The 13,880-nt window shown below is 36.5% G+C and overlaps 2 protein-coding genes across 6 annotated transcripts; both read right to left on the bottom strand.

Moving 5' to 3' along the window:
• Window positions 1-5,425: 5,425 nt before the first annotated feature.
• FBW2 (F-BOX WITH WD-40 2) lies at window positions 5,426-8,156 on the bottom strand. 4 transcript variants are annotated; one of them, XM_039042059.2, is made up of 3 exons: window positions 7,532-8,156; window positions 6,460-6,777; window positions 5,426-6,225 (listed from the first exon to the last, which is right to left on the bottom strand). In XM_039042059.2, the coding sequence occupies exons 2-3, from the start codon at window positions 6,765-6,767 to the stop codon at window positions 5,574-5,576; spliced, it is 960 nt and encodes a 319-aa protein (XP_038897987.1). In that variant the 5' UTR covers window positions 6,768-6,777; window positions 7,532-8,156; the 3' UTR covers window positions 5,426-5,573. The 4 variants fall into 4 exon arrangements, with proteins under 4 accessions (XP_038897987.1, XP_090174289.1, XP_090174288.1 ...); XM_090318163.1 differs by having other exon boundaries at window positions 8,066-8,119; XM_090318162.1 differs by having other exon boundaries at window positions 7,948-8,105.
• Window positions 8,157-8,687: 531 nt separating this feature from the next.
• LOC150034069 (phosphotyrosyl phosphatase activator (PTPA) family protein) lies at window positions 8,688-11,894 on the bottom strand. Of its 2 annotated transcripts, none has more exons than XM_090318160.1 (2): window positions 10,504-11,894; window positions 8,688-9,134 (listed from the first exon to the last, which is right to left on the bottom strand). In XM_090318160.1, exons 1-2 carry the CDS (start codon window positions 11,583-11,585, stop codon window positions 9,092-9,094), a joined length of 1,125 nt encoding a protein of 374 aa, XP_090174286.1. In that variant the 5' UTR covers window positions 11,586-11,894; the 3' UTR covers window positions 8,688-9,091. The 2 variants fall into 2 exon arrangements, with proteins under 2 accessions (XP_090174286.1, XP_090174287.1); XM_090318161.1 differs by lacking the exon at window positions 8,688-9,134 and adding an exon at window positions 9,281-9,302.
• Between the last annotated feature and the right edge of the window lie 1,986 nt (window positions 11,895-13,880).

Here is a 13,880-nt window from a genome sequence, read left to right on the forward strand (position 1 = left end):
ATCGTTTGGTCACCGTCGAAATTGAAGGAAAATCGTTCGAATATTCCCTACTTTGTCCCATTTCTTTTTTCTGGTAATCGTTGGACGACAACTAGATCTTGGCTGGATTTAGTTGCAGTTGGAAGGATCTGGTCAGCAAGTTGAAGAGAGAAACTAATAGCGGCAACTATTGGCGAGGAAACGTGGATTTAAAATTGAAGTCTAGAGAAAGAAGCCATTTAAGTGGGGAAAGAGATAAAGAGAGAATACATTGAGAATTACAAGCAATCAAAAAGTAAGCCATATTGCACACATCCTCACAATTAATTACAAATGTGTGTATTCCTTATCCTAAGCTACAGAGAACTTATCTTAGCCATTAATCACCATAATCAAGCTCTAAATTGCCAATATTAGTCTCAAACCCAAAGTAGCAAAAACACAATAAAAAACAATGGAAAATAGGAATGAAGAAATGATAAATCAAGTAAATCGAGTTTTGAACTTAAATGAGGAAATAATGCATTTATATCAAGTCAAAAGTGTCGTAAAGAACCAAGGGATTGTTGCGATTTGGTCTTCCCATTGCTCTGTACATTGATCTATACTGCGTAGTTAGAACTTGGTGAAGAACAAATTTTATGAGAATCTTTTCTTTGAATATTATATGTATTAACAGGGGCACAATGCCTTCTTTAAATACAAATTTTCCCCTTATTAGGGTTCCTCTAATGGAGGAATAAAGAATGAAAAATAATGCCTAATAACTATTGGACAGGTGGCACAATCTTATTCAAGAATACAATAACAAACCATAACAAACTTTTCCTTTTTTTCTTATCTTTCCACCGTGGCATTTTTTCCTGAATTGACACAATCAACCTGAGGTGGCAACCTCTTTCTCTTGGATTGTTCTTGGCATTTTCTCTAACATCCCCCTCAAACTCACGGGGAATTCAACGACACCGAGTTTGGTTTGAAGCAAAAAATACTGAGAATGCGTCAATGGTTTTGTCAAACAATAAGCTATTTGGTTTGATGAAGGAATATATCGGACTTCAAGTTTTCCATTGAGAACCTGATCACGAACAAAGTGTACATCAAGTTCAATATGCTTTATTCTGACATGAAAGACAGGATTCGATGCTAGAGCTCCAACACTAATGTTGTTGCACCATAAAACCAATTTGTGGGTCGATTTGAATTGTAATTTAGCCATTAGTGGATGTAACCAAATGATTTCAGATGTAGCATGCGCTAGAACCCTGTATTCAGACTCTGTGCTGAAGCGTGCCACTTCCGTTTATTTCTTTGAAGACCAAGACACGAGATTATTCCCTATGTAAACACAATAAGCTGTGATCAACTTTATGTCATCAATATTAGAAGCCTAATATGCATCAGAAAAGGTAGAAATTTCTAAGTTATTACTCGGTTGAAACAAAAGTCCACAGTGTCTCGTGCCACTGATATACCGAAGAACCCTCTTTATCGTTTGCCAACGAACATCTGTTGGGGCCTTTAAGAACTGACTTAAGTGATTTACAATGTTCGAGATATCCGGTCTTGTATGAGTTAAGTATTGGAGAGCTCCTATAGTGCTTTGATATAAGTATGGATCAGACAAGGGCGTGCTATCAGTGAAGGAAAGGTGTTTACCTATAGTGCAAGGAAAGGCAGCCGATTTCAGTTCGGTTAGGTCCAACTTATGAAGCAGGTCTTCCACATATTTAGCCTAGTTAAGCATGAAGCCTGATTTAAGGTAGTGTACCTGAATCCCAAGAAAATAGTGAAAACGTTTTAGATCTTTTAGAGCAAATCTGTTGTCAAGCATCTTAATTAGTTGAGATATTAGGTGATTTTTGTTGCCTATGATTATCACACCATCCATATAAACCAAGAGAAAAATAACAGAGTCACGATGATGAAACATAAAAAAAGGATGTATTGGCTTTTGACATGCTGAATCCCCAACTAACCAGTGTATTCACTAGAGTATTGCTCCAATCCCGAGGAGACTGTTTTAAGCCATATATAGCTCTATCGAGTTTGCAGACATAATGAGGATGTTTTGGATTAACATACCCAGTGGGTTGTTACATATAAACATTTTCTTGTAGATTTCCATTGAGAAATGTGTTGTTGAAATCCAATTGTTGAATTCCCTAGCCCTTAGAGACAACAATACTGAGAACAACTATGATAGTTGAAGCTTTAACCACCGGGCTGAAAGTTTCAAAGAAATCAACCCCTGGATGTTAATGAAATCCCTTAGCCACCAATCTCGCTTTGTACCTTTCTATTGAACCATCAAGATTCTTCTTTAATCTAAAGATCCATTTATTGCCCAAAATGTCATATGATGGTGATGGAGGTACCAGATGCTAAGTATTGTTGCTGATCAAGGCTCTGTATTCATTGTTCATGGCCGCCTTCCATTGAGGAGTGATTAGAGCATCTTTAACTCGAGTAGGTTATGTCATTGCTCAATCGGGTTTTGCTGCTGTAAACCAGACTTTTGGTTTGAAAATTTCTACCTTCCCTCTTGTAATCATAGATGAGATGGTTGGGATGGCACTGAAGGACCTGGTACTGTGGGAGCTAAATTAGATGGTTGATTTGAGGTAGAGGTGATGGACTGACTGGGAGAGATGGTGTTTTTTAGAGAAGGAGATGATGACAGTCTAAATGATCCACTAGCTAAAAGTGGTGAATCAGTGGATGGACTGTAGGGTTGAACCAAAGTCGAGTCCCCAGGAGGTGGATAAGGAGAAGATGGATCTGGTAAACAAAAACTTGACGAAGGTAATCTTCCTCAGCCTTCAACTGAACATCAAAGAAGGCGTGAATGGCATCCTAGAGGCTTTTGGCATTTTCGAACCCCATTAATTGGACGGCCACTTCTGGTGTCAACGAATTAGATAACTAGCCTAGAAATAGCTGATCAGCAGTGATCCAAGCATCATAAAAGGTGATTTAAAAGATTCTCACCTGTAGAGCTCGATGCTCCTTCCGAGAGATCTGAGCTGGTTGTCCCCGATTCATTCACTGATGTTCCTTCTACAGGGAGGGTAGAGTTTTGTACCTAAGAGATAGCCTTCTAGCCTATAGCCACAGAGTATAAGAAGGGCCAATGTTTTCCATAGCATGAAGTTTCCTCGTTCCAGCTTGGTGCTTGTTATTTGGTTGAGAAATTGATTCAATGGAGGATTGCTAAATTTAGTGTTCTCAGGAGTGATAGTTGCAGTTCCGTGGAAGCGACGTTTGCCATTGATATCTCTGATACCAAGTTAGAATTTGGTGAAGAATGAATTTTGTGAGAATCCTTTCTGAATATTGTGTGTATTAATAAGGACACAATGCCTTCTTTAAATACATATTTTTCCCTTATTAGGGTTCCTCTATTGGAGGAATAAAGAATGAAAAATAATGCCTAACAACTATTGGACAGGTGGCACAATCTTATACAAGAATACAATAACAAACCATAACAAACTTTTTCCTTTTTTTCTTATCTTTCCACCGTGCCATTTTCCCCTGACTTGGCACAATCAACCTGAGGTGGCAACCTCTTTCTCTTGGACTGTTCTTTGTTGGCATCTTCTCTAACATGCTTGACCATTCTTCGAAGAGCATCGTGACGCTAAGCAACATTTCAACTATTGCCATCCAATATCACGTAGCATTGTCCAAGAGTGTTGCAATGCAAATTATATGGGTTTGGTCGTCTTCGCTCTGCTTTAACCGGTTGATGGATTAGAGTTTCAAATGGTCTGTTTAAGCTTAATTTTTTCCCAACGCTTTCTTTAATATTCAAATCCTACAAGATCATCAAATAAACACATTTAATACAAGAACAATCCTAAACTAAGTTAAGTGAGATAACACGTTTTAGGTGTTGTCAGTGGACTTACGATAGTTGTTGAAATAAGGATCTATTCTTTATGGGTGAAGGTTGATTTCATGATTCTTTGAAAATTGTTTGAAAGTCAAGTCTTTTCAACAATGTGTTGAACACTTTTGTCAGTAACATTCGAGCCTTACATCGAAAAGCTCTTGTTTAGCTTTAGTTTTAGTCTAGGGAAAGTATTAACTTTATTGCTCATGTTTTGGCTAACTTCTCACGCTAGGAGGACCAACATTTCACGAGTTTAGATTGAAGACCATCATCCGTAGGTAGATGTTGTATCTTATCTTTTAATTTGTTGTACCTTCAATTTTTTTTTCTGCTATCACTTTTCTCTCAAAAGTAATCCTAAAAAAAAAAAAAATTGTTTATAGTTAATGACTTAAACGAGTTGATTCTTAATTTATAGTTTTTTCTTTAAAGAACTCGAAAATTACAATAAGAAAAAGTGAGAACAAAATAGTTATGAAATGGGACATTATATTGTAAGATATGTATTTGAAAACCCCATTAATAGGACGAAAAAGATATTTAGTGAAAAAATAGAAAAGAAAAAAATGATGGGAGAGTATGAAAATCACAAGTGGAACACGTGGAAACTCTAATACCTAGGGATGTTGGCGTTGGGGGACGGTGGCACCGGTACAAGATCCCAAGGATCGCTCTCACGTGCCATCACGTGACTCCCCCTTTTAATTCCTTTATTATATTATTAATTTATTCTCTAATCCACAAACTTACAAACTATACACACACATTCCCTTCCTTTTCGTAGTTCTCCATACACCACTAACCCTTTCTTTTTTTATTATTACTCTTCATCTGTACCATATGGTTTAGGTTTTTAATCACAAAATTTTCCTTCGACTATTTCTTCTCAAAGTCTCTAGTTCATCTTAATCATTTGAAATGTCATCTATTCGATAAATTGAGTCTCTTCACTTTTAAATCAATGTCTAATAAATTCACAAACTTTCGATTTATATGATAAATGAATCTATAATATGTTCGATATTTTAATATTTAATATATCTATTAGATACTGAAATAAATTTCATATCTAATAAAACTATAAACTATCTTACAAAATGATAGCCATTTGATCTTTTAGTTTTTTATTTTTGAAAATCAAACTTATTTTCTTCTCAATTTCTTATTATCAGTCTCATCTTTCTTTTATTTTTAAGTAAAAGAGTTGAATTCTTAAACCATTTATTAAATTTAGAGGTGAGATGAGTATTTATAAACTTAATTTTCAAAATCTAAAAACAAAAGAACTAAAAAAAAACAAAAAAACTCCTAACAAAATTTAATTTTTGCATTTAGTCTTTCGAAATGGAAGATGGTTCCTTTTTAAAGATGGAAAGGCAGGACAATGACAATTCTTCTGCCGCAAACACCCAACTTTCTACTACTTTGTTTGAGTAATACGTTGACACAAACCAATCAAAATTTTTATATTTTCTACTCTAAACTTTGAAGGAGGGCAGACGATGGCAGACTCACAAACTTAGAATTCATCCATTTGTAAGAGAGAGGAAAAAAAAAACTCACACTTCAATTTCTATTAGAGAATTTACAAAGTCCACATAAGCTCTAAAAGCATCGAGTTGATACCAAATAGGAAGGAGAAAAAAAAAAAGAACAAACAATTTCGCAAATCCAAAAACAAGATCTCTCTCCATAGTTAAGGGGAGGGAGGCCAACCAAAGGCTTCATTATCTTCATCTATTCCTTCATAAAATCTCAACTCTAGTCCCTCTAGTCTGCCTTCATTGTCCCATGGATCATCGAAACTACCAGCATCATCGAAGTAATCTGCAGAAAAGTCCCATGCCAAGTCGTCGTCTGATATGTACGAGTAGTCTGAGCCTTCATCCCATTCGTTTCTCTCGTAGACGTCCCTAACAACAGGCCCCAACACTGTTAGTTTTGGGAATTTCTCTGCAAGAAACTTGTCTTCCAGCCTTACATCCCAACACCCTCTCAAATCGAGGAACTCAAGGTTGGGGCAGCTTGAAAGTATTGTCAGTAAACTTTTGGTGCTTAGAGGGTGATAAGCCATTTCAAGGTGCTTGAGTTTCGGCATTGTGGCTGCAATAGTATAAGCTTCATCATCCGGGGAGGATATACTTGCTGTATGTAGTGGATGCAAGTTACGACACATTCCAACTAAAGCTTTGCAATTCTTTCCTATGGACTCTAAACCACAGGCACTGATTTTATCACAATAGCTTAGATCCAAAAAAGTAACTGCACAAAGCCTTCCGGCAATTTGTTCTGCAACAGCATCGCTTATATTGCTCCTTGGCAGTCGCAATGTTTGAAGAGAACCAGCACTTGAAAAAGCAATACAAACAAAACAAAACACCAACATCAAAATAGTCCATTTAACACACCAAATCCACAATCAGTACCAACCAAGGCCTTCATCAGCAGTTATACCAAATCTTGTTCATGTTCATAGCTAGTATGTATATTTTATTTGTTAAGATAAAAGAAAGTCCAAGACCTTTGTTTTTCTGGCATTAAAAATCAATTTCACCCACATCCACAAAAATTAAATTTCTTACTGATCAGCGATGGAGAAGAAAATGTTGCTGTTATGAAGACCAGTAACGCAGAGCTTGCGGAGCGATCCGCCACTTCGATTTATCAGCATTTGGAGCATTCGATCGACGTTGTCGAGCTGCCTTCGACTGCTCCATTCTTCAATGTCAATCTCTTGCCAGCAGTAAGGTCCGAGCACTGCTTTGGCCCATGATTTGCAGACCCTGGGAATAACGGTGAGTTTATCTTGGAGTGAAAGTTTACTGAAGATTAGCCCCAAAGCGTCCGGTATTAGCTCGTCCCAGTGCCTGAAATCACTTCCCTCTGCCATCTCTAGTCCGCTTGAGAAATCAGAAATCAGAAATCAAAAGTCAATTAAACAGTTCATTGCTGCCGGAAGGCACTCATTAGCTCTTCAGGAAGATAAAAGAACCCCCTTTCGTCCAACATTTAGGGTAACCCAGAGAGCAAATTACGCATACAAATTTGAGGCATAAGACATCAAACAAACCATCAGTAACTTATGAGAGGAAAAGGGTTTGCTTGAGATCCAAATTAAACAGAAAATCCCCAAGATATTCAACCATCGAAAGCATAAGTTTTCAGACCTAAAATCAAATCTATGCCATAAACCAAGGGAACTATGTAAAGACAAGGACTAACATACATACAGATCAACTACTTCAAAAGTGGAAAAGAAGAAAGGGTACACCAAAACTCGAGCCAAAATATTTAAAAGTAAAATACAAAACATCACAAGTGAAGAAAAAAAAATATTTTTTTTAAAATAAAAAAACCCAGAATTTTCAGTGGCTGAAAACCCAGAAATCAGAGGAATAGGACGCAGCAAATGCGACGCTCCAATGTATGGGAGACAAAATCTAAAAAAGAACACAAACCCCATAATTTAAATCTGAAAAAGAAGCTAGGTAAGTGGAGCAAAGTGGTTATTTTTGTTAATTTTGGAAAAAAAAAATGAAAACATTTTCTTTCCCCATATTGAAATCGAGTGAGTGAAGGAATGAAGATGCAGAAACAAAAGTATGAAAAAAAAAAAAAGAAAAGAAAAGAAAAGAAAAAGAAAAGAAAACTCACCGGCTTAAACGGCGGAGAACAAAAACACAAACCAAAAGCAGAAGGGAGAAGTGGGAGAGCTATCTACCCACCTAACCAGAGCTTGAATGCAAGTAAGTACGCAGCAGAGAAGCAAAAAATTCAAAAAGGTGAAAACCCAATAAGTGTAAGAGAACAGAGAAACTGAGAAAGAGACGTAATCGTATGTCGGAGGTTAAAAAAACGAAGATGCTCAAACGGGATAAGTGTGTGTTTGCATAGTTGTGAGGAAGACGCAAAGAATTGACACAACTGTTATTTTAGTTTTTCCTTTTTTTTTTTTTTTTAACCTTTCTTTCTCTCCTGATCCGTAGAAAGATAAAGAGAGAGATGAGCAACAAACTAACAAACAATTATTTCAAAAACAATAACAAGTAAACAAGATGCTTGAAATTTACTGGCATGGCATCGATATCAGAAAATATTAACTTTTCTTTCCTTTTCCTTATGAGACTTTTTTTTAATACTGAGGTGACTGAGGCAGTGAAGCCAGTAAATAACCACTCTGTTACTTACTGTATATAAGAGAGAGAGTGAGAGAGAGAGAGAGAGAGAGAGAGAGAAGAAAACGGAGGAAGAAGTTTCAAGTTTCAAGTTTCAAGTTCCTACTAAGGGCACGTACAGGTGTCGGTGACAAGGATTGGAGAGGGAGGAGGTGGAACAAGAAAGGCAGTAAAAACTTGTGTAAATTAATGCATACGACTTCTTTTCAACGCTGGTAATTTGAAAGTTCAAATCTTCCGGGTTACCCTATTTGACTTGACTTCTTTCAACCAACTTGGAAAAGAGAAACAGATTAAAGTAAATCTATTTAATCTTTAAATTTTCAAAAATATCTAATAAAGAGACTAAATTTATAATTTAACCAATGAAAAACAAGGAAACAGTACTCTTTTCTTTTCCTTTCCACTCTACCAACACTTGAATCCAAAATAACTCCTCATTTCACTTCTAATAACGCGTAATCCTGCTTTATAAATGATAATAATAATAAAAAGAGAGTCATTTACCAAAAGGTAGGATATAATTGGAAGGGAATTTATTGACGTATCAATAATTGAATGAGAAGATAAAGTTTGAGAAGAGAAAGGCGTAAAAAGGCAACCGTATGAAAACGGAGGCTATGACAAAAAGCATAAAAGAGTGAAAATTGCTTGAAATTAGAAACTTCTGAGAAATTTATGGTACAAAATTTCAGGTACTCAAATGCACATAAAAAGACAAGTATATTTCCCTAATCACACTGAATTATGGTACTAAGTAAACCCAAGGACAAGACACAAATTTAGTTCATTATTTATTACATTCCCCACAGCATTATCGCCGTTCATCAGCCTCACCCACACCCCGTTTCCTCCTCCTTTGAACCAATGTTATAAAATATAAACCGTCCGTTTGGTTCTCTTCTCTCTACTTTAATCAGAAAGAAAGAAATAAAGAAAGAGGAGGGGAAACAGACAAGGCAGGTCCTTTTGATTCCATTATTTTCCTGAGCCCAGCGACGTGACATTTTATACGACGTCTATAGAATAATAATGTTTCTCACTCGTGAAACCATGGATCCCCTTCGACTCCTTGATTGGGCCTAATTTTGGAAACAAGAAAAGAAAGCCCAAAAAAGAAGTAAGGCAAAGGATGAAAAGAGATTTCTTCTTCTTAACCAAATATTGAAAGCACGTAATAAGAAGCAAGTTTCTACATTCATCAGAAAAGATTCCTTTGTAAATTAAAATCGAGCTCTTCTATCTAGTTCCTGAAAAGGAAGAAAAAGTGAAGGTAATTTTTCAGTATACGAATCTTCTTGTGTAAAATGAGTGTGTCGTCAACAAATCATGACAAGCACTTTGATGATGCTGTATCTTAATTCCTATATGGAGATGTTATGGACATGCAACGTCAAAAGGAAAGGGACAAGAGGAGCTTGGCTATGAATGATGTCTGGCTTTGGCAAACCCAAAGTCCAAATGTCATTTCATCATCATCAATAGTTCTCTTTTATACCTTCACTGTTCAAATTGAACCCTTTCTACTAGCAAAATGCTTACGGTCGAAAACAGAAAAGCCAATTCTATATCCAATCCGTTGGATGATAATGAGAAGGGAAAGTGAAAAAAATATGTCTTGAGATATTGTTAAGAAAACAGTGGAACAATTCTGCAAAACTTAAATAGCCAGATAGATCCTTGCAGTCACATCTGCTAGATAGTAAACTAAACTATTCGAACCAATAAGGTTACAAGTTCAACCAACTCTGGGAACCAGACTAATCAAGACAAGTTACTACAAGAAAATCGACGGACTCCCAAACAAAGTCTTTACCCAGAAACGTATAATGACTTATGATGCACAGTGTAGAAATGGTAATACAATGTAGATGCACAGTCCAATGCCAGTGAAACCAGAGAGTTACATAATGTTTCTAAAGCTGTTCGTTGAAGTTAAATCGCTTAGGAGCTTCAGCTTTAGCCTGCATAGACCACCTTCAATTCATCCCATCCATAAAGAAGGGCATTATATTAATCCATTCAAGTAATTTACTTTCATATGTTAGCATGAGTTAATGAGCAAAGCCATGAAAAGTTGAAACAGAACACAAGTTCAATCCCATTTCGATTCCCATGAATACAAAGCCAACACAAGCGGGAGCTGCCTCAACGCTCAGGCCAGTAAAGCATTACTGTTCATAAACATAAACTTTATTCTTTCTAAAGAGAACAATGCATAACTCACAAGCAAGAGCATCAAGCTTGTTATTGATCTAAAGAAATAGATTTCATTTACTTGAATAGCCTCTAGAAATGGCCAAAAAGATTCACATTATTATAAGCCTGCATTACAGAAACTTTCTAAAACAAAATTTCTATATACTAAGGAACATATGGAGGGCACAAACTTGAGACAAACATAGCCATTTAATTAGTACACAAAAAGGAAACAAAAACTATTATACACACCATTTGATGAGCCATCCAAAGAGAAAATGCTGCATAATGGGAACTTTCTCTAATACCTCCACCTTATACATCTTCAGCAACCCACTATTGACCTTGTTCCAATTAGGCACCCCACTAATATCATCAAGCAATGGCGAATGCTCTGAAAATGGACCCTTCTTCACCTTCTTTATAAATGAAATACAGGAGAAGTAAATATACTCATTCGAGAAATTGTCTAGTATATCCTGACTGTGAATGGATTTAGGTTTCAGATACTTATGGTCTATCAACTGTGACGATCCAAAAACGTACGACAGGAACTGGTAATCATCAAGGCCCCAAACACCATGGGAACCCGCAGGCTCCAAACAATAAACCAATTGCAATTTCCTCATTAACTCAAGATACTTCACGAAAACCCTAACGACAACAGCAGGGTAATCCTCCTCTTTAATTGTCCCCAATTTCGCCAAGCAATACAACCAGGCGGCGAAGTTTGTCTCGTGCCCAGTACCATAGTCTATTCGGCTCGAATTCCCGAAGCTATCAGTGAAATAGGGCACAGTCTCAACGGTGGCTGAATGAAGGTCCTCGGGGAGAAATCGAAGCATAAGAGAATCGCTGTTTTCCACCATCCGCGCATGCCATGTCCGATAAGAAAGGTTTCCATATCGAGACGCCATATGCGCCGGTGGTATATCGTCGATCCATCGAATCAGAGTATCGAGAATAGAGACGATGGAATTAACGGTGTTGGATTGGTAGCAAGGATCGGAAATTTTCCGGCCTCGAGTTGATTCGGAAAGAGCGACGATGAAACCGAGAAAATTTCTTCCGGAATCGGAATCGTGGAAGTGGCATATATCATCGGGAGAATGGATTCTTTTGGAAGGGACTTGGAAATGGTAAGGGGGAGAGACGACAGAGACTCTTTGAGGCTGAGGGACCGGTGAGAGGATTATGGATTGACTAGAACGGTTGTTGGACGGAATGCTGGCCGCCGGAGTAGGGCGATGAGTCGGCGGCGGGAAATTGGTCGGAGTATGGAACTTAGGCGAAGGGATAGGGAATTCTGGGGAATTCGAGTCTTTGGATTGCATTTTCCCGAAAGAATTTCGTGGGATATTTCCTTGGAGAGAGTGAAATTGGAGTTTCAGACAACGGGGAATGGTCGAAAATAAGGAGTTCTTCGCCGAATCTTTGAATACGTCGCTTCAATAGCTATGGCGGAAGCCCACCGAAAGTTCGGGTCCAATCTCGCGGCTTCGTGACAACGAACAGAAATTAAACAACAGAAATTATGACTTTCGTTTACAGTTTACAGTGTTTTTGTTTTGTTTTGTTTTTCTTTTTCCAATTTTTCTACTATGTTCTTTTTAAACCAATTAGTACACAAGTTTTAAAAGCGAAAATAACATCTTAAAAATTGAAATTAAGGTGATATGTTACGCACAGAATACGAATGTTCTACATATATTAAAATAATGACCATTACTGTGAAGTCCCAAAAATTTTAAGGTAAAATCAATTTATTTTATTTTGGGATAATTGAGAATTTTGTTGTTGATTTTTTTAAAAAATCTTATTTTGGGTTTAAAATATGTGATAAGTGGTTTAGAGATTTGAATTCAAGTTGGAGTTTGATTGGTTGAGAGATTTAGGGAGTTTTTTTTTTCTTTTTTTTTTTTTTGGAAAAGGAAATCCAATTAGAGATAAGCTGCCCATGAACATGGAACGAGGAGGCAAGCCCCCTCATCTTCCGCATATCTTGCTCATCCGACATGGCATGAATCACCGAACCTGCACTCAGGAATAGTAATGCTTTGAAAAACGCGTGATTCATTAAGTGAAAGACGCTAACCGAATAGTTAGAGATGCCGCAAGCAAAGATCATATAGCCTAATTGACTGCAAGTTGAATAAGCTATGACCCTCTTTAGATCGTTCTGTAATATTCCCGTGGTTGCCGCAAGGAATGACGTCGTAGCTCCTGCAGAAGTAATAACAATCAAAGCCGTATATATATATGTATATGTATACAAGTATTTTATTAGTCTACCTCGTTAATTGTGCAAGGAAAAAAAAAGAAATCTCCTTTCTCCTCTTGTCACTTCCCTCCTTTCTCTATTTTTTTTTGGGAAAATTAAAAGGATATTGTACTTTTAGAAATTATTTAGGAAAATATTGTTGTTTTCAAACTATTTGTAAAAATATTGTTGTTTTAAATAAGTCGAGGGTTGAAAATTTGACTTAGATAGGTTGAATTTTGAACCCTTGACCTTCTTTTTTTTTTTTTTTTTAGGAAAATATTGTTGTTTTCAAACGGATTCTGTCATCTCAGCAAATCTTACTAAATAACGAGTTAATGAATCTCCTTCTTTTTGCCACTGAACTTCCCAATCAAATTCGAGAGCGAGATTATGAGAGACAGCGAGAGCGAGAATACCGTACAAATTTTCCTTTTTTTTCCTTTTTAATTATTACACATTCCACCTTCTTCTTTCTAATCCTTTCTTCTTCTTCTTCTTTTTTTTTTTTTTTTTAATTTTTCATTTTATAAAAAAAAAATCTAAAAATATTTATTATTTTATTATTATTTTATTTAAAATCTAAAAATAATAAATTAAAAATATAATAACTCATAAAAATAAAAAAATGTAAATTAAATATCTCATTTATATAAAAATAATTACAAAAATCAATGTGTCCCACAAGGCGGACGTCGTCAATTTCGAGCTGGTTGTCATTGTCGACTTCGAACTTGAGGTTGCTCGGGTTCTTTTTGATATTGCTCTAGTACCTCTGCAGGCGCTTCATAATATAAATATTCATTATGCTCTCCACGACCCTAACCATGTCCATGCATGTATGAAGACGAAGGACCAGCCTCTGAGTCATAATGTCCTGAACCAAATACTGGCATAATCATCATCGGACTAACATAATCAGTTTGACTCTGCGTCTGCGTCATAGGGGCAACTCTTCCGCATTATGTGCAACCTCATCAAACTCATCCTCTTCCCGAACAGGTTCTCTACGTCTAGGAGCTGGTGGAGAAACAATAGGTATATCGTACATATAATGAATTTCCTCCATATAGCTTTGGTTGTCACTACATATAGCAAGAACCTGGTTCGGATCATTCGCAACCTCACGGAGTCTACTGTTGTTCGATCTCTGTGAATTATAAAACAATTAGACAATATTTAAAATAAATTTAAATTAAAAAAATTAGATAATATTCATTCATTTACCAGATGACCCATAGCTGCTCCCGGATGAGTGACGTAGCGCATTGTGATATTATTATATCAATGAATATATTCTGGAGTGACATCTTTGTCAAACTGTTCAAGAGAAACCCCCACTGCAATAAACCTTGCATGATAGTGCCAT

Source organism: Benincasa hispida, chromosome 9, assembly GCF_027475165.1.
Source record: "Benincasa hispida cultivar pf3 chromosome 9, pf3_genome.v1.1, whole genome shotgun sequence".
In the NCBI taxonomy this organism is placed as follows: domain Eukaryota; kingdom Viridiplantae; phylum Streptophyta; class Magnoliopsida; order Cucurbitales; family Cucurbitaceae; genus Benincasa; species Benincasa hispida.

Coding starts and splice junctions, on each gene's coding strand:
- FBW2 (XM_090318162.1), bottom strand. Junction 6,226..6,459: donor TTCTTCTCCATCGCTGATCA/GTAAGAAATTTA, acceptor TGCTTTTTCAAG/TGCTGGTTCTCTTCAAACAT.
- LOC150034069 (XM_090318160.1), bottom strand. CDS start 11,585: ATGCAATCCAAAGACTCGAATTCCCCAGAATTCCCTATCCCTTCGCCT. Junction 9,135..10,503: donor TTTGGATGGCTCATCAAATG/GTGTGTATAATA, acceptor TTCCAAAATTAG/GCCCAATCAAGGAGTCGAAG.